Source organism: Muntiacus reevesi, chromosome 4 (assembly GCF_963930625.1).
Source record: "Muntiacus reevesi chromosome 4, mMunRee1.1, whole genome shotgun sequence".
In the NCBI taxonomy this organism is placed as follows: domain Eukaryota; kingdom Metazoa; phylum Chordata; class Mammalia; order Artiodactyla; family Cervidae; genus Muntiacus; species Muntiacus reevesi.
Window position 1 is genome coordinate 108,485,873 of NC_089252.1, and position 22,746 is coordinate 108,508,618.

Genomic DNA, 22,746 nt, shown 5'->3' on the forward strand with positions numbered 1-22,746 from the left:
GGTATACACTTAAATCAAACTGAAATGATTAAGGCTGTTCTTGAAATCAAAAGAAATCCCCAGGTGTACGAACGAGGAGCCGGCTGGTCGAGACAATGGTGGGGCCGCTGGGATGCTCGCGATGACTGGGGGGAATGGCTTTGAAGATGGCGGCGGGCCTGCTGGCACGCGGCCGCCCACAGGCTGGGAGAAGCCTCAGCCGGCGCCCATGCTGCTCTTCGGTGCTATGGCCTCTGATTTCAGCGATGAGACAGTGTTAGGTCCTAATGTTTGTAAAGTTCTTCCCAGTCCCACGCAGGCCACGTGGACGCCTGCTCTGGAGTCACCCAGGACAGGGTGAGGGGGGCAGGGCCCTGTGGCCATGGAGGGATCCGGGCCAGCTGGAATGTGAAGGAAACGGAGCCCGGGGCCCCCAGCCCTCGGTCAAAGCCCCTCTCCAAGGCTGTGGAAAAACTTCTGGCATGGTGGAGGGAGGGCAGCGTCCATCAAAAACAGGCAGCGTGCACCCCAACTCTGTGTATAACGCATTGGAGGCCGGGTCGGCCGGGCCGCGGAGGGCAGCTGTGGGAAGAGCAGCAAGACTGCCAGTGTGGCGGGTCTCCAGAGAGCGTTCCTCCCTCCCACCGATGGCTGCGCCTTGACGGTGGCGCCCGGAGGAGAGCAGGGTCTCTGGGAAGACAGTCACGGGTACCCGGGTCTGGGGGTCCCACGTGACCAGCAGATGCTTCACCCCCGGCAGCTGCTGTTAGAAAACATCCTGTCCTCAACTGAGACCCGATAGCCACGTCCCACCTCTTGTGAGTCTTTGGGCTGAAGGTTTGTCAGGTTGTAGATGCTTGGAGGAGAAAAGGAGGAAGGAGAGAAGGAAAAAGGAAAGATAGAAAAATTTGGTCAAGCACCATGGACAGCTGCCTCCCACCCGCCCTCCTTCCAGCTGTCTGCCACAGGCTGATGGCCCCGCTCCTCCAACACCCACGGGATCCCAGCCCCGCTGAGGTGGAGGAGATGGGTGCTGGGGCGGGTTTGAGGTCGTAAAGAGAAGGTCAGGAAGAAAGAAGAATCAGGTTGGCCAGGAAGGGACATTTCTTTAACACAAGTTGCTTTATATATGTCTATTATATATAATCTCCAGTTTGTGTGAGTTTATCTGTATTGAGAGAGTCTGTGTTGTGCTGTCTATTTTGTTACTGTAAAATTAAATCGGCCATTTCTGAGACAACTTTGGTTTCCAAAAAAAGAATGGTGCCCTTTGACTGATTAGTACTAGCAAATAAGCAACAAAATGTGGCTCTGAAAACAATTACACTGAAGAAATAATACTCTGATTGATGTACAGTCTATGGCACTTCATGAGAATCCTTAGCAACACGGTACTTAAAGCCATGATGTGCTTTAAAAGATACACAGTTGTGGTTTTGCTTGGCACATTCATCTCTGTCAGATCCCTCCCTCACCACATTTTAAAATCTATTACATAAAAAATTACTCAAACAAAAATGACTGTCCATGCATGCTCTCATCTATAACGGCAATTTTAAATACAAGGTGTACCTTTGTTATTTGTAAACCTTGAAAGAAATAAACTTATTTTTTTTAATTAAAAAAAAAAAGAATGAGGGAGATGGGGTTTTGTTTAAAATAACGAGCCTCTCCCAGCCCACTTCTGAAATCTCCACAGAAGACGTCAGGAGACGGACACTCACAGCAGCGCTGACTGCTTGGCCCGATCAGCCGGATGCCAGACCTTGAGGGAGACTCCTTGAAGTCCACGGTGAGTGGCCTCAGTGGCCCGTGCGTGTCATGGGGCGGAATGTGGGACGAAGCCACGCCGGGGGCTCCTTTCGCTCCCCAGTGACACAGCCCTAGCCCTACACCCCAGGCGGATCCTGCCCTGGGCCTGGTCCCAAGCTGCCCCGACCTCCCCTCCGTTCAGCACAATTTCCCATTTCACCCCTGTTCCAGGGAAACTCAGAGAAAGCGTGTGGTGGAGCGGGAAGCTGGCAGGGAGTCCGCTGCCCTGGGGGTGAAGGCGGGATGAACGCTGGAGTGCTGTGCTGTGACTAGTATCCTTAGAAAGAATTCTGGGCTCTCCACTTTGGCCTGCAAAGCCCAGCCCAGCTGGCTCCTCCGACTACACCCTTGGACATCTCTCCCCTCCTCTATGGCTCTGGCTGTGCTGGCCTTCTGTCTGTCCCTGAAGTCTGTCTGTCTCATTGGAGGCTCTGCAGGTGCCGTTCCCTCACTCGGTCACAATCCACAGCAGCCTCTTCTCCCCGCTTGAGCCTCACCTGTCACTGACCACCTTCTCCAGAGCAGACCCCTCTGCGCCCTAACTGCCTCACTGGCTTGGGAACACTTAAAACCTTCAGAAATTCCTTTTACTTTTTTTTTAAGACTTTTTAAATAGATTCATATGCTTCTCATTTTTTAAAATGTTTTCTTTTTACTTAAGGACTCAATTTCATTTTATTTAATATTTTTGGCCATGCTGTGTGGCATGTGAGATCTTAGTTCCTCGACCAGGGATCGAACACACACCCCTTGCATTGGAAGTGCAGAGTCTTAACCACTGAACCTCCAGGGATATCCCAGAAATTACCTTCTCATCTTTTTTTTTTTTTTTTTTTTAACTTATTTCTTCTCTGCCCCTGTTAACGGGCTGCCAGCTTCAGAGGGCAGGGACCCAGTCCTGTTCTCTGCTGTATCCTCAGCACTCTTCAGAACAGGGCATAGCACCCACTTGTACTTGACAAACACTTACTGAATAAATGAATAAATAGATGGGAACTAGACATTTCCAGTCTCCCCACTGGTCCTCCAGAGACAGGTGGCTCTTGATCTCACTCCTTCCTACAAGCAGGCCAGGCCTGGGCAAAGGCCCCGGAGGGTTCCAGGGCTCCCTTGTGATTTGACTGTTGAGCGCCTGGCCCTGCCACACACATGCCTGCCCACCGTGAGAAGCACCACACCTCCATACTCTCAGCAGCAGAAGTGGCAAAGGAGGGGTAGGAAGAGGACCCCAAGGCTACAGAATGCGAGGAGGTGGTCTCCGGTTGTGCGCAGAGCAGCGCAGACAGCCAGCCTACCCTCTCCGCCATCCTGCAGGAGGTACCACTTACTCCTCCCTGCCCAGAGGCAAGGCCAGGGCCAGAGAAGGCTCTAGGCCCAGGCGTCTGATCCTGCTTTGATCACCACAGCCCAGCAAGAGCCAGGGCCCCCCTCCTGCGGCCCTTCTGCTCTCTTCCTGGGCTGACCTGGTCTGGAGCTGAGACTCCTGTCTGAGGGTCCTCCCCTGACTCTCTGTCCCTTTCCCATCCAGCTCTCCACTCATTCTTCATGTCCCTCTTGCAACGGTGAGGTCAATTTTATTTTGACGTCACTCTGAGGACTGCTAACTCTACAGGGTTTGGGGATTCTGGCTTCATCTGAACGTCTGGAGCAAAGTGACCAGCACTAGGCCTCAGAGACGGGGCTTTGGAATCAGCACCCAGTGTGTGGAGCCCCAGTTGTGGGGCACAGTGGGTTCTGCCCGGCCCTTCCCTGAGGTTACCACCTGAGTCATCTCAGCCAGCTCAGTTGTCTCTGCCTCCAGGTAGCTGCTGGGCCTGTCCCAGCTGAAGGAAGCTCCCCCAGGCCCCTCTTAGTTCACACTTGCAGAAGCTGGGTCGGCGACCTGGGCCCTTCACCTCCTCCTCCACCCAACCCAGCCTGGTCCTGATACTCACTGTTATACGCAGAGTCCAGAGCTGCGCCCAGGCCTCTGGCTCCAGAGATTTTTCCACAGCAATGATATCATCTCCCTTCATTTCTTCAAGAGCCTGTGGAGTATACAGAAGGGAGGGCTGGGAGGAGCTGTACCCCTGGGAAGCCCCCTACAACCTAACGTCAACATGTAGCTTTCAGAGCCCTGTCAGGGGCTGGGGGTGCTGGAAAAGGACAAAGGGAAGCTGGCCCTGGCTTCCCTTCGCTGGGGACCTCTACTGCATAGGCCCCACATTGGGCCCTCTGTGCACAGGGCCCCTCCTCCCCTTCCTCCTCCTACACTCACTGCAGCTCTGACCACATCAGCCACTGCTGAAGACCATGCTCCTCCCAGAAGACCCCCACCCCCAATACCAAGTGCCTCAGGCCTTTCCCAGGGGAAGCTGGGTACAGGAGGCTCATACTCACCCTGCAGGGCATGGTCACCAGAAGGAGGAGAATTTTTTGCCAAAAGCAGACACAGCTGTGACACAGGAGAAAGGAAAGAGGTGTCAGGAAAGTGGGCGAGGCTCCCTCCTAGTAAAGGCCATTTGGTGCACCAAAGCCAAGCTCGGCCTGAGGGGCAGGAGCTGCCCTGAGGATAACTAGGCAGCAGCAGGTGCGCCCTCGGGCTGGCCCGTGCCTGGGTGACCCAACCTGGAACCATTCCCCAGACCTGAACTCTGCCACAGTAGGGCCTGTGAGCAATGCCCACTATGGACCCGGCCGTAGGCACTGCTTACCTTCCGTCAGCTTGCCGGCCTGCTCCGCGGCCCCACCGGGGAGGATCTTGGAGAGCACACTCTCCCCTTCAGCACCGGGCTGGCCGGCAGGAGCCCCTGGGGTCCCTCCAGGCTTGGCTCCAGCCTTCACGCCTAGGGGGAAAGGAGCCACCATCATGAACCTTGCCTGGACCGGCTCTTCGGAGTCTGAGCAGGTGAGTAAGGGCAACACAGGTGCCCTGTGCAATGGAAGGTGAGGAGGAGGATGGAGGAATCAAGAGAGGAAGGTAAGAATGGGAAGAAACGGGGTGTGAAGAAGCAGAAAAAAGAAGTTGAGGACGATAAAGAAGGAGCAAGGAAGGGAAAGGCAGAGACGAGGGAGATGGGGGGATGGAAAATAAGGAGCTAGGTCGTGGCACTGTGCTCACCAGCGCCCCCCAGGGGCTCCATGCAGAGCTGCCTGGGCCCTAAGTCCTCCGTGCTGGTGACCCATTGGCTAATTCTAACCCCAGGCACATTTCTGCTGGGGAGGCCTGCAGCGCTGCACTGGGCACTTCTCGGGAAGCAGTGATGGCGTGCAGTGTGGGGAAGCTCGGGGTGCCAGTCAGCGTAGGAAAAGGGGAGGTATTCTGGGTCACAGACAAGGGTGCCCAAAACCAGGCTCACCTGCAGGGCCAGGTCCTGGCGGCGGCTGGGCCTGAGGAGGCCTCCCCTGCTGGGGCGCTTTGGCGGTCCCTTTAGAGCTGTTCGCCTGCTCTGTCCGTGGCTGCGGAACACAGAACACAGCTGAGCTACTGCCCATCCGCTCTGCTCAGCCTGAAACCCAGGGCCCATCCAAGCTGCGGTCCCAGCATCCACCCCACGGGGGATCCTCGTGCCAGAACCCTACTTACTGGTCCCGATGGCTGGGGGCCTGTGGCTGTCAGGGGCCCTGGTTGCGGCTTCCCTGCTGGCTGGCTGGCAGCAGGGGCCGGACTCCGGGCAGCTGGCTGGCCCTGCTGCTGCAGCCGAGCCTGCGATGGGGCCTGCTGCGGAGGCTGCAGCCCGAGACCTTGCTGTGGCTGCGGCTGTGTCTGCGGCTGGCGCGATGCTGTTGCCGAGGGCGTCTGCCTGGACGGCGGTGGCTGGGACGGCTGTGGCCCTGGGGCTGCCGGCCGGCCTTGCGGCTGCGGTTGAGATTCTAGCTTTGGCTGCAGTGCTGCGGGCCCGGGGTGGGCCTGCCGGGAGCCCTTCTTGCTTTCGGAAGAATGATGGTACGCTGACGGAGCACGGGATGGCTGTGAGTATTCGGCGGAGCTGGGGTACCCAGGCTGACCTTTCTTCTGCACGGCCGGGGCAGGGCTGGCCTGTGGGTGAGGCCGGGCCTCATGGCGACCCACGTCCCGAACGTGTGGTTTGGTAGCACGCCGGCCCGGCTCCTCGCCGGCGTGGCGGCCCGAGTGCCGCCCATGGTCACCATGGTGTCGGTGTTCCTTGGCTGAGGCGTGGCGGCCCGGGCCACCCTCATCCTGTGGCCACAGGCCCTCCTCGGGGGGCTCATCGTAGTCGTGGTAGCCGTGCCTGGCAGGGCCTCGCTTCTGGGAGGAGGAGGAGACTGCGTGGCCCCCGTGGTGCCTGAACCGGTCAGAGCGGGCATCCCGGGGCTTATCAAACCAGTCTGTCTCCTCCTGGCCCAGGTGATACGCTTCAGAGACCAAAAACAGAACACGGTCAACCCCCGGGCTGGCCGCAGGGGGTTGGCCCAGCTGAAGCCATGCAAGGAAAACAGAGAGTGGGCGCCACAGCCACAAGCGTTAACGCCAGGTCCCCAGCCCCCCCTCCCACCGCTGGGGCCAGGGCGCGGGCGGAGCAGGAGGACGGGCAGCCAGCAGCAGGGCCCACTGGGTGAGGCACCAGGCCTGGCCCCGCCAGGACACCTCAGGGCTCAGGGCCCCATGGGCAGGCAAGGCCCCCCAGGTGCCGAGCAGCCGCAGACATCACCCCCAGCTGCCATTACCTTCGCTGTCGGAAACTACGCAGTGGGAATCATCCAGGATGTAGCCCTCGTCACGCTTATATGAGTGGGACCGCGGTCCCTCCTTGATGTGCTCCTGGACGTCGGGCATGGAGTGGCTGGAGCAGAATGGTGGGCAGGTGTCCCCAGGGGGAAGGGGGCCCCCAGCAGGGCGGGGCCGCCCCAAGGGGCTGACAGGGCTCTCCTCTTCAGAGGCCTGGCTCCGCATGGGGGGCCGGGTCCGGCCGTGGGCCATGCTCAGAGATGAGGGCTTGGAGCCCGCTTTTTGAAGTCGCTCCACAGCCTCCCGTTCCCGCTCGTATCCTTTGGCCCGGCCCCCGAAGTCATGGCTGGACAGCTTCTCCCCACTGTATGCAGGTGCCCCCCGGGACCTGCTGCTCCCACCATACACGCGGTCATCCTCCTCTGCTGGGTCCCGACTGGACACCCCGTAATACCGCTGCTGCTCATACACATTCTTCTTGAGCCCGTAGGTGATTTCATCCTGGAACTTCCTGCCTCGAGAGGCCAGGCTACTGCTGACTGCAGAGGAGGGGTAGGAAGCCAGGTCTGACTCCACATCCTTGGCCTCTTCGATAGGTGAGAACTTGGAGATCTTTTGCTCCATACCCGGCTTCCGGTGCTTGCTGCGCTTTGAGGGGACGGCAGCCGGGGCCAGGCTCTTGGAGGGGTGCTTGGGCCCCGCAGGGCCTGGACTATACTTGTCTGCTCGAGTGCTGTGTCTGTAGTCACTGTCGCCGTAATAGTGCGTGCTGGCTGGTCGGCCGTTGCTCTCCACACCCCGGTGGTGGCCGCTCTTACCACGGGGCTCGTAAGAGTCTTCCTCGGATTCTTCCTCCCCTCGGGTATAGCAGCAAGGCAGTGCGGACCCCTCAAGGACCCCTGGTTCTCCTGGCTCTTTCGCTGGACGCCCACTGCTGCTCGGCCCCAGGGGCTCCAGTCGCTGGCTTTCGGAGGCAGTGGAGGAGGTGCTGTCCTTGGTCAGTTCACTGATGTCGTCGATCATCACGTAGTTCCGGGGGACAGTCTGCTCCAGGCTGGTGTAGTGTGAGTCGGAGGAGTAGATGGGGGCTGGGCTCAGGCTCACACCACCACGGTCACTGGCCCGTGGCAGCTCGGGAGCCTTGCCCTGTTCGTAGCTGCTGCTGGCAGCGGGGCCAGGGCTGCTGTAGCTGGTTTCTGATGGGGTTGAGGACATGGCCACAACAGGGCTGGCAATCACCTCGTAGTTAGTGGGCACTTTCTGCTCCAAGTCGGCCAGTGATGTCTGGCGTGGCTTCTGGTGGGGGGCACGGCTGTCAGCCGGGGCTGGGAAAAGGGTGGTCTGTGTGGTTGGCAGGGGCGTCTGGGCTGTATAATGGCCTGGGGGACGGAACACTTGCTGGCTGGGCAGACCAGGCTCAGCGGGGTAACTGGTGCCAGGAGGAAAAGCAGGTGTTGGGTATGTGCTGGGACCGGGGTAGGTGGGTGGCTGGTGGGCTGCGAATCCGTTCTGAGTTGGCCCAGCGCTGCCTGCAGGGTACAGTGGCGCTGGAGGTGGGAACCGGGGTGGCTGGAAAGCAGCGGAGCCAGAGGGAGTAGCAGGGGCGGCGGCGGTGGCGGCAGCAGCGGCAGTGATGGGGAACTCCGCGTACTGGCCAGACGGGGTGGCGCAGCCCTGGAGCCGCAGCTGGTTGAGCTCACTGTCAGACAGGTAGTCGCGATGCTCGCTGAGACCACGCAAGGGTGGGTAGTCCCGGCCACCCCGGTCTTTGGCCAGAGACTCTTTACGCTGGGTGATGCCCAGCTCCAGGTACTTAAGCTTGGCGTCGATCTCCTTCTCCTCCTCGTCCAGCTCCGCCTGCTTCTTGCGCAGCTTGGTGGACTCATGTTCCACCAGCCGTAGGTCCCGGTCCAGCTCCCGGAGCAGGCTGGCCTTGGTGGCGGGGACAGCGGCGGGCCCCACCAGCCCACGCTGCAGCAGGCTGGCTGCATACAGCTGCGGGGGAGGAGCCTGGCCAGCCAGGGGCAGGTGAGCCTCCTCTGGCGGGGGGCTGGGCAGTGTCCGCTTCACCTTGCGGACCAGGCCGTTGGGCGGCAGCGCCGACACCTGAGACAGAGGGAAGGGCGGGCAGCACTGAGACCCAAGGTGTGGGCGGCTTGCTGGGGCACGGGGTAGAAGAGCCCTGGTCTGGCCGGGGTCAGCACCCTGGTTCTCCAGGCAACCTCGAGGCCTGCCCTGCCCACCCAGTGGCCTTGGAAGGAGGGCCTGTGATTGTCTTATGGGCCTTCTCCTTCCCAGAGCTCAGGGCGGTGGGAGGGGAGGAAGGAGCAGAGGCCCCTCCGGCTGATGCCCAGTACTGGCCTGGCCCCCAGTGGCTCTGAGAACCCCTGCTCGTCTCCAGCGGGCTTATCACCTTCTGCCTCCCACTGATTGTACTGAGGGCAGGAGAGTACGGGTTTGGCTCTGGGTGTGGGTCTGAGCAGCTGGCAGGGGCCAAGGGCAGCGGGGGTCCATGGACAGGAGTGGAGAGGGTCCTGGGCCCACCAGATTCCCTAGAGGATCGTGGCCAGGGGTGCGTGCTGACTGGAGGTCAGGGGCTTCAGGCTCTGAGTCTTTTCTGCCTCCAGCCCTCCTCTCTCAAGTGAAAGGCAGTTCAGCTGCCTGTTCACAGTCTCCTCCCCCTGCAGCCTTGTACCACCATCTGCCAGGCCATGCTCTCCGCCTGGCCCCAGCTTCCTCCACATCCCTGTCAGCCCCCCGCTCTCTGAGGCTGCCAGATCCCTCGAGGGCCTCTGCAGCAGTATCTCTGGCTCCTTGGCTTCCTGGTCGGGGTTCCCAAATGTGTGCTCCGTGGGGCCCTGCTCACCTGCTCATTCTATGTTGCCTCACAGTCCACACTGCCAGAAGCTTTGCCCTCCCAGTCTCTAACTCCCTGGCCTCTGGGTTTTATGGACCACCCAAATCCCCCAAATACACTGGGGACTGACACTGGACTTCTTACAGCTTATCTTGCCAAGCAACTACACAAAGACCTCCTACCTGCTTTCAACACGTATCCTAAAGGAAATGCTAATGTGTCCCTAAACCTTAGGAGGAAGGGTGGCCTTTGAGGGAATGGAATAAATTTCCCTCTTTGAACTCCTCATGCTGTTGTCCATCGCTTGTCATTTTGATCACACGCCATGAGTGCTCATGGGAGTGCGCCCAGTGCATGGGACCTCTGCGCTGACCCTAGTGTGGAGGCAGGAACCCCTGCCTCTCTGACCTGCCCTCCCTGCCAGCACCCCCTCCCCTCTGGGCTGCATACCCCAGGGCTCTCCTCCACAGCCCCACCCCTCAAGGCCTCGCCTCTCCCCTCTCTGCATCCTACCCAGAAAACGGGTCAGTATACCTCACGCCTTTGGCTCCTGCAGGCTCTCCCCAGGGCCACTGTGCAGACACTTCCTTCAGTCCACCTGCCCACATTCTGCCCAGGAAGCTTCCTAAGATACTCATCTCGTCCTGTCTCACCTGCCTGAAACATCCAGAAGCTTCAAGGGCCTTTCAGAAAAGCCCTCCCCTCCTGGCCTGGCATTCAAAGTCCTTGGTGTCAGGCCCTAGCCATCCTCATCTTCCCAACACACCAGGCCCTCTCTCACAGTTCCAGAACAACACTGGCAACTAAAGTCACAGACAAGGAGCCGCTATCTAGGGGAGCAGACAGGTGTGTGAACAGACTCACTGAAGGTGGGATGGGGGCACGGGACAAGATGAGGTGGAGAGGATACTGCAGCCTACGGGGATGGGCCCTGAAGGGTAGTCCAGGGGGCTGGGGCTTTGTGTGGGGCAAGGGGAGCCAGGCTGGAGCTGGGGAATGGGGAGCAGCTCAGCCAGGTCCATGTTACTCATTTTCCCAGGAAACATCCAGAGAAGAGGTTTGGACTTGGAGGGGCACAGGCCGGATGCGAGAGCTGGGGAGGCTGGAAGGAGGAGATGGCAGAGCCTAGGCCAGCTGTGGGCCATGAAGAGGCAGCTCTAGGGAGGGGCTGAAGTTTCCAGCAGGGTCTGGATGGCTGCAGGGGCCCAAATGTGAGTGTGTCTTGCCCAGGATCACCTTGCTGGGCTGTGGGCTCCACCGGATATGCACCCAATATGCCTCTGACTCTCGACTTCTGGCTCTGGGCCTCTGGAGCTGGAGGTGACTTCACTCCCACCCCAGGAGACGCCCCTCCCTGTGGGGCCCCCCAGGCTAGGCCGAGACCCCTGTCCCACCCTGGCCCAGCCCCGGTGCCCATACCTGGCTACCCAGTCCCCCCTGGTGCTGGTAGAGGGGGAACCTCTCTTTGGCAGACTCCTCGGCGGTGGGGCTGAGGGGCTTAGGGTCAGACAGGGAGCGCTGCATGGTCTTCATGGGGCGCGGCAGCGTCTGCTGGCGGAAAGCGCTGTCAGCTGTGAAGTGCTTCTGGGGACTCACGTGAGCCTTGTTCAGCCTCTCACTGGAAGCAAAGGAGGTGTCCAGGAGCCGGTGTGGGGACAGGGGGGAGACTGGTGAGTAGAGGACCTGGGGAGACTTGGGAGGCTGGCGGCTCACGAGCTGAGAGAGGGACTCCGGGGGCAGGTGGGCCTGATATCCGATCTCCAGGGGATCCGGCTTCTTTTTTTCGAATCTGCCCAGGGGCCCTGGGGTGACTATCTGGATGCCAGGCAGGTAGGGACTGATGGCGGTCGGCCCCATGAGCTGTGGCCCAGCCACGCCCTGGGCTTGCCCCTCCGGCTCCGTCTGGCAAGCCAGGCTCTCACCGCGCCCAGTCTTCTCGGGCGCCGATATGTACCTGACGATCTCCACCTTGGGGTCGGTGACAGCCGTGATGTGGATGGCTGGAGAGACTCGGGGTAGCTGGTCAGGCTCCGTCTGCACGGAGCAGTCACTGATGGTCTGGATGCCCACACTGCTCGTGGCCCTTGCGGCGGGGGCAGCAGCGGAGGAGGACGCCGTCGCATCGTGCTTGCTGTCAGAGCCGGAGTCTGAGTGACGGGAGAGACGGGACCGGCGGCGGCGCACGGGCTGCTCCCACTCGGCGCTGTCCTCGTCGTCAGTCTGCACACTGCAGTCAGCGCTCCGCCGTGCCCGGCGCCGTCGGGTCAGGAGGTAGCGGCCCTCTCCATCCTCGTCGTCTGTCTGCACGCTGCTGTCCGCGATCCTCCTGACCCCGCAGGGCTCGGGCGCTGACTCCGGCTCGCATGCGTCCCGCAGGCGTGGCATGGAGTGCCGCTTCTTGAGGCCGCCGCTGCGGCCCGCCTCCCACGGCTCCTCCGTCTGCAGCGACATGTCCGAGGCAGAGCTGGGGAGACCACGGTGCGGTATGGGCTCACGCGTCTGCCCGGACCCCTCGGGCACAGCGATGAAGGCCGCATGGGTCAGGGGTGGCCAGTACTGGCCGTTCTGGGCCAGCTCCGGGACGGCTGGGGGCGGCCCTCTGCTAGGTGCCTCACAGGCCACTGGGAAGGGTGGCTTCTGCCGCTGCTTCTGTTCCTCCAGCTGCTGCTGCAGCTGCTGCTGCAGCTGCTGGATCTGCTCTAGCTGCAGGCGCTGTTGGGCCAGCTGCTCCCGCTGCAGAGCAAACTGCGCCTGCCGCTCCTCCTGCTGCTGCTGCAGCACGTGATGCTTGAGGGTCTGCAGCTCCTGCAGCTCCCGCTGCACCAGCAGCTGCTCCTCTTCACGGTGCCGCTGCAGCTCCACACGTTCCCGTTCCAGCTCCTCCTGCAGCCGCAGCTGCCGCAGCTTTTCCAGCTCCACCCGCTCTCGCTCCAGCTGCAGCAGCTGCTCCTGCTGCTTCCGCTGCCTCTCCTCCGGCAAGGCATCCTCCCTCTCCAGCCCCGGCCGGCCCAGGGGCCCGCTGCCACCCCCAGGAGTGGCCTCTCCCGGTGGCTTCTGGCCCGCCCCCAGGGCTGGGGCTGCTCCCGCCTCCTTGGCAGCAGCAGGGGGTGCTGTGGAAAGGGGTTCTTCCCGAGCAGCCCCAGCAGGCATTTCTGGCCTGGGGGTCCCCCCAGTCCCTGGGGCCTTGGCAGCAGCCGGCTTCCCCAGGTACACGGGACCCTCAGCGGGTGGAACACTGGCAGGGGCGGGGAATCTACTTGGTACAGGGTATCGGTACAGCCCTGTGGGCCCGAGAGGGATGCGAGGAGCAATCACAGGTAGGCGCGTCAGGCTGGCAAGCGGCACGGCTGCGACTCCACCGGGTGGGTAAGGCCTGTACATGCCGCTACGCACCATGGGCCGCAGGACTGAGGCAGGCTGCGTGGTGATGGGCAGTGTTGCAGCAATTGGAGTGTTGATGGTAGAGTAGATCATGCCATCGGCTGCCCGCACAGTGGCTGTGGATGGCAGCAGCTGTCTGACTGCTGCGGCCTGGCCGGCTGTAGGCCGGTACTGGGCCAGGTTTCCAGGACTCCCCTGGCCCTCCGGGAAGGTGGGGTTCCCAAGGAGGCCAGGTCTCAGGGGAGCCAGGCCCTGCGGGGCACTGAGCCCGGGCTGGGGCTGATACTGCATGAGGTCGGGGCCCCCACCACTGCTGCCGTGCCGCCCTCCGTACTGGTCCATGGAGTTGAGGGCCGCGCACATACGGCTTATCTCACGGGCTGTGGTGGCGCTGTACTGGGCCAGGCTGGCCTCCTGGAAGCCAGCCGTGTCTCCCCGTGGGCCATACCTGTGGTCTGAGTAGATGTTTGACACTGAGCTGTACCGCCGCATGGGAAGCGGGTGAGTCAAAAGGTCTGTGGGGTGACGCAGGTCAGTGAATGAACCGTACTGCAAGCCCTGCCCGAGGTAGCGGCCATCTGCAAAGCCCAGGCTGTAGGAGTGCTTCAGGGAGCTGAGGTCCATGGCCGAGTCTCGCCCTGGGCCCTGGAAGAGCTGCCCAAACCTGTGGGCATGGTAGTTGAGGCCGGCCTCAGCCAGATTGGTGTCGGACATAGAGGAATACAGCCTGCCGGGGAGGCCCTGTGGGTAGGGCCTCTGCTCCTCATGGGCGCCAGGTCCCCCGACCACCTGCGTCCGGTAGGTGGGGGGCTCGGGAGGTTCTGGGTCCCGGGGACTGTAGAAGGGGCCGCTGCTTTGGCCAGGTGGGGCAACTTCCGCCACACCCCTCTCAGGCGCGCTTGGGGTGGCACGGAAGCCGCCCGTGCAGCTGCTGCCGAAGGGGAACTTGTAGACCACATCGCAGCACGCCAGCTGGCTCTCAGGCCTCAGGCCCGTGAGGTCCAGGGCCCCCGCCGGCTCCTCCGGGAGCAGGGTGCTCACGGTGCCTGCTGCACCTTCGCCCACCTGCACCACCACCGTGTGTGGCTTCCTGGCGCCTGGCAGGCCGTGCGACCGCAGCTCTGTAGGGGCGGCCCGATGGGGTTCAGTACCGGGCTCTGGCACTGGGCCCGACTTGAGGCCAACACTCTGCGCCGGGCTCACCTGAGTGATCAAAACGTCCCTTCTGGCCAACGGTGCTACCTGGTTGGAAAGGTTATACCTGGCAAACTTAGTCTCCCGGGATCTTCCCCGAGGCCCACCACGATATGGCGCGGTCTGGACGGCCTGCTCTACCTGCTTGACCTGGGCCAAGCACACTGGGCTCCCCGCACCCTGGCCAAAGTCAAGCCGGCTCTGGAAGGGGTCTCCATAGACCACAGGCTGCTTCTGCTGAGCCATGAGCACAGAGGAGGCCATGGTGATGCTCACGGTGGTGGCGGTGCTGAGGAAGGCATGTGTCTGCTCCTGGGCATTGAGGTTGATCACTAGAGGCTGCACAGCGGTTGACTGGCGTCCCGGGATTGGATCCAGAGCCAGGCCGTACTTCCTCGCTTCCACGGCCAGAGAGGTCAGGTCCATGCCCTGGTCAGTGAGGATGATGGGCGTGGGCTTGACGGCGGTGCGAAGGTCTACCACGGCACTGCCCGGGGGCCTGGGACCAGGCTCAACCCTAGACGTTCCAGGGACGGAGGAGATCCGACATAAGGAGATGTTCTCGGCAGGCAGGGCACCCCAGCCATACACTGCCAGGGGCCCATCTGCACCAGCGCTGGGTGCCCGCGGGAAGCCAGGGGGCCCAGGCAGCTCAGGGGGCTGAGACCCACTTGGAGGTGTTGTCTGGCTGTAGCTGTGAGTGGTGGGCTGGGTGTCAACAGGTGAGCACACTGGGGAAGTGGAGGCACTGGCGTGGACCATCGTGGTCTGGCTGGAGGCATCTGAAGCCAGGGTGATAACCATGAACGGGCCATCCTGAGAGGACTGCTGCCATACCAGGCGAGGCGTGCTGGGTCGGTGTGGCGTTTGTGTGCCCTGAGCCACCGTGGGTGTCGGCGCAGGGGCGCCAGGGCTCCGTGGCGTGTCCAAGGCAGGGGTCGGGCTTGGCGTCTGTGTAGAGAACTCTGCGGTGGCCCTTGGGCCCAGCTTGCCAGGGGAGAATGTGGGACTCTCTGAGGGAGAAGATGGAGAGAGGGGGGGGCTGGAGCCCGCAAAATAGGGATATCCCCGGGAGGTCTGTGGGGGGCCACTCTCACCCTCACTCACGACCAGGGGCTTCTCTCTGGTAGCCCGCCCACTGACAGCTGGGCCACGGGGGGCCTGGGGTAGCTCCTCAGTTTGAGACCCATAGTTTGCAGTGGCCGGGCTCTGTCCATAGCCATGGCCAGCGAAAGAGGGTGAAGGGCTACGCTCAGAGGCTACGGGGGAAGTTGGAGCCATGTACCCTCGTGGCAGGCCAGCCGGACCAGGGGTTGCAGCTGTGGAGGCCGAGGCCCCGGGGCCCTGGGCAAAGCCTATGCCTACTTCCTTGGAGGCGGAGCTGGGGGAGGCAGGAGCACTGTGCAGCTTGACGGGGTCCTGAGGCTCCTTTGCAAAATGCTGAGTCACACGGACATCAGGGATGACTCGGCCCCCACTGCTGTCTGAGGTGGTGGAGGTGGCGAAAGACACGGGGGCAGCAAGCTGGGTGGGACTGGTACCAGGGGTGAGTGGGCCGCCATTCTGTTTCATTGGGTCCATGTACGCGCTCTCAGCGTTCAGAAACTGCCTCTCCTTTTTCTTGTCCTCAGCAAAGGCCAGGTCCCTCGAGGAGGCCTGGTGCATGCGGGCGATGCTCTGGGACGTCTGGAGGATCTCCTGGTACACGGCTGCTCCCAGGCCGGCTGGTGTGCCCTCCGCGACCGGCTGAGCAACCCCGCCATAGTCACGGTCTGGGGTGTCCTGGTATTCAAAGGAACCCTGGGCCCGGGGAGCTGCGGGCTGAGAGGGACCACCGTGGGGCCCACGGCCCCCTGCCGCCTGGCCCTGTTGCCGCTGGAGCAGCTCAGCCTTCCGCATCATCTCCTCGTAGGCCTCCTCAGCGCTCTTGAGGGGCCGGCCAGAGCTGGGGGTCGTGGCGCTGCCCGAGGGGGTCTCGGTGGGAGAGTAGAGGGACATGAAGGTGGGCAGGTTGTACTCACTACCCGACTTGTAAAGCCGGCCAGGGCCCCCCTCCGGGGCTTCGGCCTCTGAGTCGAGGGAAGGTGAGGGCGAGTACTCGGAGCAGGAGGAGCGGTGGAGCTCCTCCATCTCAGCCGCCTGCCTCAGCTCCTCCGTGGGCGAGGCGTCCTCGATGGGTGACAGGTTGCTGGGGGGGGTCTTGGAGCGCTCGCGCCGCCGCTGGGCCCGCAGCTCCTCCTTGTCCCGCCGGGTCTTGCGGGCCGTGCTGCGGATACGCTGCTGCTCCACCTCCCGCATCTTCTCCTGCTCCCTCAGCAGCTCCTCCTCCTCCCGCAGCTCCTCCTCCTCCGAGGAGTCCTCGATGGTGGGCAGCAGGGGCCCGTGTGAGCGGTGCCGGGCCTTGCGCTGCTGCTTGGCCTCCTCCAGCCGTTGCCGGCGGCTGGGGCTGCTGTCACTGTCCTCCTCCAGAGAGGACAGGGAGGTGGGTGAGGTGCCCGATGTGTAGCTGGGCGTGGAGGCTGGCAGCGTGGATGAGTGCTCCCCGCGGGAGCGGTCCTCGGGCGAGCCCGTCAGGCTCTCCATCTCCAGCTCAGGCTCCCGGTCCAGGCTGGGGTCGGGACCTGGGCCCATGTCCAGCTCATGGCCGTAGCTGCCCGTGCTATTGAGCTCAATGGTCTTGAAGCGGCGGAGCCCGCCCTGCAGGGCCCCAGCAGCGCCGTCCACGTCCTCCACGGGGCCTCCCTCGGACAGCAGCTCCTCATAGCCCGTGGTGGCATTGTGGGGCAGGCGCCTCTTGGGCAGCGCTCCTGGCTCTTGGCTGGGCTCGGGCCGGGGCCGGGGCCCACCCTTCTGGGAGACAGGTTTGGCCGGGCCAGGCCCAGCGGGGGTGGCCTCATCCTCCTCCAGGTTGTCTTCCTCGGCGCTCATCTCCAGGATCTGCCGCCGCATGAACTCCTCGTCGGTCAGGTCTGCCGCCCGGGCTGGGGGCTGGGGCGGGAGAGGGGACAGGCCGCCCTCGCTGCTGTCCTCCACGTAGTCGTGCCTCAGCTGACTCCCGAAGTCATCGGAGGACTCCGCTGCATCCTGCTGCTCCCCCTGGCGCCCCCACTCCTCAGAGTCTTCTTCCTCCTCCAAGATCTCCTCCAGCTCCTCGTCGGAGTTGAACGTCTCAGGCATGATGGACAAAGAGTGGGGCCGCCGCTTCTGCTCCTCGGCACTGCCGCTCGGCGGCCTGCTCCGCTCGCCACTGGGGGCCGGGCCCTGGGCCTCCAGCGAAGGCCGCATGCTGCTCCCCACCTTGTGGAGCTCCGAGGGGCTGGGCGGGCGGGGCCCCGTCACCCCCGCGCTGTCCAGCTGCTCCACCTCCTGGCGCACGACACCGGTGATCTCGCTCTGCGAGCTGGAAATGCCGTCAGAGGAATAACCTGTGTCGCTGAGGCTCTGTGGGCTCCGAGACAGGTCCTGAGAATAAGGCTTGCCCCCCGGCTCCTACAGCGGGCAAGAAGCAGATGCTGACTGCTGATGGCAGATGGCTCCTAGGGGAGCCCCAGCCTCTCTGTCAACCCCTGGGGCCCTAGGGAGGGGGTGCCTCCACTCTCAGGGGAATCAGGGCCCACCACCCACTCCATTGCTCTGGGCTTGCATAACTCACAGGTTCCATGTCAAACCCCAAGGTTCTCAAAGAGAAGTGTTACTAGATCTAATGGTAGGAAAGATGCAACAAAACATCTAAAAAGGTGTCAAACACAGGATCAGCCTAGAACCCACAGGCTCCAGGCCCACCATGCCTCAGCAAGGTGGCTCTGCTATCCTCTGTGGCCCAAAGGACCATCCCAGGTCCACATCCCAGTCCCACGGGGAGCTAAACCCTTCTCCACACTCCCCTGCCTGAAAGCCAGGATCCCTGGGAAGGATGACTGACCTCCGTCTCCCCACCCTTGGGGGCTTCTGGAACAGCCTTGGCGGTGGGGGTGCTGGGTTCGGTCCTCCGCACCCCAGCCTTTGCCTTAGGAGTCCCAGGGGGCAGGGTGGTCTCTTGAGGGGGCTTCGGCACAGGCTCGGCTTTAGCTGGGACTCCTGTCTTCTTTTCCTGGCCGCTGCTCGGGGTCCTGCTGGGTTCAGAAGCCCTGGCGGGCTTGACCTGGGGACTGGCCTTGGTGGGCAGGGGACTGGCCTTGGTGGGCAGGGGGGTGGCCTTGGTGGGCGGGGGGGTGACCTTGGCAGGCGGGGGGCCTGATGGCTGGCCCGGCCCCTGTGGCCCTTTCTGCTTTGGAGGGGCTGTTCCAGCTGTTCGGTGAGGGGCCCCCGCGGGGGGCTGCTGTGAGGCAGGCAGCGGCAGGGGCGTCGGCTCTCCCAGGCTGCCCTCCAGAAGCCGCTTAGTTTGGCAGTTCAGACAAAGCCACTCGGTTTTCTATAAGGAAACGAGAGAGGAGGGTTTTGATGAAAATCACAAAGACACTGGAGTACTTAAAGATGACTTCCGTGACTATTCCTATAAACACGAGGAGGAGAAAGTCTCCCAGAGCATGACACTACAGACATGAGGAGCCAAAGACGGGTTGGCTTGGTTGGTGGGTCTGTTGGTCCCAAATGACAGAGGGCCTTTAGATGCTCGTGTACAGAGTTCAAAAGACAAACCCCAAGGAAGGGTCCCTTCCTTACCCCAGAGGGAGCTTTCCACTAGGCTGAAAAGGAGGACCTGTATGAGAGAGGAGGCTACAAAAGCAGCACAGGGTCTCGGGACGAGGGGGGCTGGGGCCTCTCCGCAGGGTATGAACAGCCCTGGGAGCAGAGCAGAGTCCCCCAGGTGAGCGTGCCCTTTCAGGAAGGACATCAGGCTGGGAGCACCTCCCAGATGCACTGCCCCTCCCCAGCCTCCTAATTCTCAGGCCTCAGACACCATCCTTCTCCATTTCCAAGTGCGTGCTGTGCTGGGAGGGGACCGGCTCTCGGGGCCAGGGGAGGCTGTCTAGGGGAAGTCCTGCTTGGCGGTTGAGGGTGGGGCCGAGCAATCCCCTTTGCTCACACCTCAACCCAAGTCACCTTGTCTTAGACCAATAAAAACCCCCATGCAAAAGCCTCCTCCTGCTCCCCAGACTCTGGGCTCTTCTGACGGGGACTGTGTGCTGGCTCTGAGGGCCAGGCTGGGATCCTCCTCCACCATCAGCCCCTCACTTTCAAGACTACTCCCTTTGTGTCAGTCTCAGTGCTGGGGGCCAGAGACACAGCCGTGGCTAAAACGAACACATGGGCTGGTACATGGTCTTCATGGAAGCCAGAGCCCAAAGGGGTCATTCCGAGTATGACATGGACATCAATGGTGGAGTTTCCAGAACCCCAGCAGCCAAGTCGAACCCCCCCAGGTGCCACCATCTGCACAGGGAAGGGTCTGAGCACATCTTGAGCAGGTGATTTCTGTAGCAGCTCAGTGGCGGGCAGGGGATGTCTTCCAGGGGCCTCCTCCAGAGTCAGAGCTCCTCCTTGGCGGGACTTGGGTGGGGAATGAGAGTAACAGGCACCCTAGTGCCTGTTCTCACCCCAGGGTACAGAGCCTCGGCACCTCTACTATCCTGCTCTTACATATGAGGGTGCCCAGACTCTTGGGCTCCTGCTAGCAGCTTGACCATCAGGATGGGGCGTCAGGGGAACCAGAGGACACAGAACCACAAGGTCAGAGAGCCAGGGACAGGGCCACGAGAAAGCCCTCAGCCCTCACCAGCCCAGAGGGCCAGAATCCTTAGCACCCTTACCTCACATACCACCCCTGGGCCCACGACATCCCTGAGTCCACCCATCAGAACCCTGGAAGTATGGTACCTCCAAGATGTCTGCCCTTGGCCTGGCACCTGCAGGTCACCATGGTGGGTGCTGTATCAATGGTTCTGCCCTGGGCCCTGGCAGGAGGCCAGGCCAGGCAGGTGGCAGGGCCTGAGTGTTGACTGAGGGATAGGTCTGCTCCACAGGCTTGGGACTCGGGGCGTTGAGACTGCTTCCCTGAGACTAGAGCTCCAACTCTGCTTGGAGGCTGAATTCCATACCTAGGTCCTGAGCAGAGGGGCTCAGCAATGGAGGGGAATCCTTCCGAGGTCCCGCATGTCCTCACCCTGCTCTTTGCAGGGCCTGGTTCTAGCACCACTGCTGACTCCCTGGGACCTTATCAGATGCTCTGTGTGTCCCCCATACAAACTCCTACAAGGTCATGGGTGCTGGCTGGGCCATGGACTCACTTGGTGCCTAAGGAGACTGCTGGGTGGGCTGAGCCAGCATCACCTTGGGAATCCCTCCATGTTGGAGAAGACTGTGAGGTGGCAAAAAGACCCTAGAGAAGTGGGAGGGGTGTCGGCAGAGACCCAGAGGAAGTTCTAGAAATGAGCAAACAGTCCCTTCCCTAGCCCCAGGATCAGCACGATGGGGTGAGGATCTGGGCCTGTATAGGGGGCTGGCCCAAGGTAACACTGCCCTGGCTCTCCCTTGAGCCCATGCATATGGCCATTTAGGTTAGGCCTCTCGAAGCTTGGTCATCTGCCTCGCTCACCTTGGTGGTTTGGCAGACCTCTGACCTCCACCTCTGGCCGGCAGCCCCAGCCCTAGAAGGAACAGTCCGAATGAAGCAAGGCCACCTTGGAAGGGTGGTGGGGATGGAGGCGACAGACCTCATGCCAAGAGCTCAGAGCCAGCCCCTGCAGCAGCCTGCTTACCTGAGCCCAGAGGCCCAGCCCTCAGCAGAGCAAGTCAACTGTGGTCACAGTCTCCCTGGGGCCTTGTTCCTTCCCACACTTACTCCTCTCGGAGGCAGCCAGGCTGCAGAAGGAGCGCCCAGTTGGCCCTCTTGCTCCTGGCTCTGCTATAGCAGGCAGCAGGGGAGGAGGCGGAGGCATGTGAGGGAAGAGCTAAAAATAAACACCTGACCTGGCAGCTGGAGGCCCTTCCCCAGCCCCTTGGGGGTGGGGGGAGAAGGGTAAGGGCATTCGGACCATTAGAGGGAGAGCCAGGGGGAGACCTGGCCAAGGCTCAAGTCTTCTGGAGGGTGAGGATGGGGTGGGAGGCAGGCCGTGCCTGGGGGTGGGAAGGCAGCTGGTAGCTGCGGCCCTGACCCCTCTGTCTGTGCTGCTTGCATTTCTGCCCCTCACTTGCCCCCACTCCATACCCGCCCCTTCATTCCCTGTTCATTCATTCCCTCTCCCCATTTAGGGTTTACCCCTCATTCATTCATTCCCTTGCGTGTTCTCTGTCATACTCTCCATCACCCAGCCCCAGCTTTGAGGAACTGCTTGCTTGCTCTTTTCCTACCCACTTTGGCAAGTGAGCTGGGGATGATCTAGGACCTGCAGATGGACAATGGGAGGCTCTGATGACCATGTCGGCTTTGCCTCCCTCTGTCCAGTGCCTTTCTGGGGGCAGAAAGGTAGCAGCCCCCGAGGGCAATCACCATCTCGTGCACTTCCCTTCGGATGGAGCTAGGTGAGTTCAGGGCGAGGCAGGGGACATGAATTGTCAAAGAGTTGGTAGGGGCCCCCTGGCAGGCATGTGAGACCTCCTGCCTTCCAGAATCACTAGCTGCTGTGCCTCATGGGCCAAGAGAGCCCAGCGCGGCTGCCCTGGCAGCTGGGCCTCCTCCCCACACTGCGCCTGAGTGACCCCACCGAACATGGTCTCCGCATGTATTGCTGGCCGAGGTGTCCACCTGGTTACAGTGACACTGGGCTGGTGCCTAGCCCAATGTATCCCCAGTCCTACTGCCAGACCAGGGACAGCTGATGAGAATTCCTGAGACAAGGATACCCAGAAGTTAAAAAAATAAAAGCCCAACACTGGCACCCTGGGCCACAGGCATGGCCATCACTGGGCTGCTGTTCCTCTCCTGACTGTGGCCTCCGCCTCCAATAAGAGGAATTCCCCGCTGAGAGCCCCAAGGTGTGCCTTCACGGTTGGGCTGCCCTCTGCTCATGCTGCAACAACAAGTGTGTTTGTTCCCGGGGGCCGAACCTGATGAAACGAGGGGCTTGCGCTGGCCACGGGCTCAATTCACACCCAGGCAGTCAGGGCTGGTAGGGACTTTCTTGTCTCTGCAGAGACTTCCTTTTCAGACAGTCTGGTTCCAACCTCCTGGCTGAAGGGCTGCCTGTGTGCTGGACCTTGCACAAGATTCTGAGGTGTGGCACTTCACTGGTTCTCACAGAAACCTAACAGAGAGCGCTGAGGCTCCCATTCCGCATGGAGAAAACAAGGCTCCCTGAGATCTATCCCCAGAGGCAGACTGAGGCAGGGGTACAGCAGAGGTAGCCCCCGCCCCCAGCCCCTCCCACACATCACAGGCGCCAGGCCCTCTGCTGGGGGGAGGCTTGACTTCTCAAGGCCATGGTTGCTATTTTGGCAATTATAACAAAATAAGAAACTGGCGGCATTACTGTAACTATTCTAATTGCACTAATTTCTTCACAAACTCTATTTTGAACCGAAAGCCAATTAAAAATTAAGCCAGAGGGTACTATTATCCTTCAAAAAGATAAATAGGTAAAAAAAATTTGGAATCAACAACTCTTAATTATGAAATGACTCACTAAGTACCACTATGGTTAGTTTTTTTGGAGGAAATTTCAAAGGGAAAAGGGATCTAGCTTTCCAGGGCCTCCTCCATTGTGTGCTCTGGACTCCCGCTGGAGAAAGAGGGAAAAGTTTTTATGGCTCAGAGATGTTGGGGATGGTCCCCACCCTGGCAGCCCAAACAGGTGGCTGGAGCCATAGCAGGTCTAAGAGGCCTGGAGGGTGTTGGTCCGTCCCCGCCAGGTACCCAGCACGCATGCTGACAGAGGACCCTCTGTTTCACGTTGTGCATAGAGGCAGCTTGATGGGG

The 22,746-nt window shown here is 61.4% G+C and overlaps 1 protein-coding gene across 1 annotated transcript in view; it reads right to left on the bottom strand.

Moving 5' to 3' along the window:
- Positions 1 to 714: 714 nt before the first annotated feature.
- BSN (bassoon presynaptic cytomatrix protein) overlaps positions 715 to 22,746 on the bottom strand; it is a 75,105-nt gene continuing 53,073 nt past the window's right edge. Inside the window, exons 4-12 of the mRNA XM_065933693.1 lie at positions 17,815 to 18,303; positions 10,737 to 17,381; positions 6,460 to 8,566; positions 5,357 to 6,147; positions 5,130 to 5,229; positions 4,485 to 4,616; positions 4,171 to 4,225; positions 3,726 to 3,818; positions 715 to 835 (exon numbers count right to left, since the gene is read on the bottom strand). Of these exons, the coding sequence (XP_065789765.1) occupies positions 4,185 to 4,225; positions 4,485 to 4,616; positions 5,130 to 5,229; positions 5,357 to 6,147; positions 6,460 to 8,566; positions 10,737 to 17,381; positions 17,815 to 18,303 (10,305 nt within the window). The 3' untranslated portion in view covers positions 715 to 835; positions 3,726 to 3,818; positions 4,171 to 4,184. The remainder of the gene's footprint in view (positions 836 to 3,725; positions 3,819 to 4,170; positions 4,226 to 4,484; positions 4,617 to 5,129; positions 5,230 to 5,356; positions 6,148 to 6,459; positions 8,567 to 10,736; positions 17,382 to 17,814; positions 18,304 to 22,746) is intronic.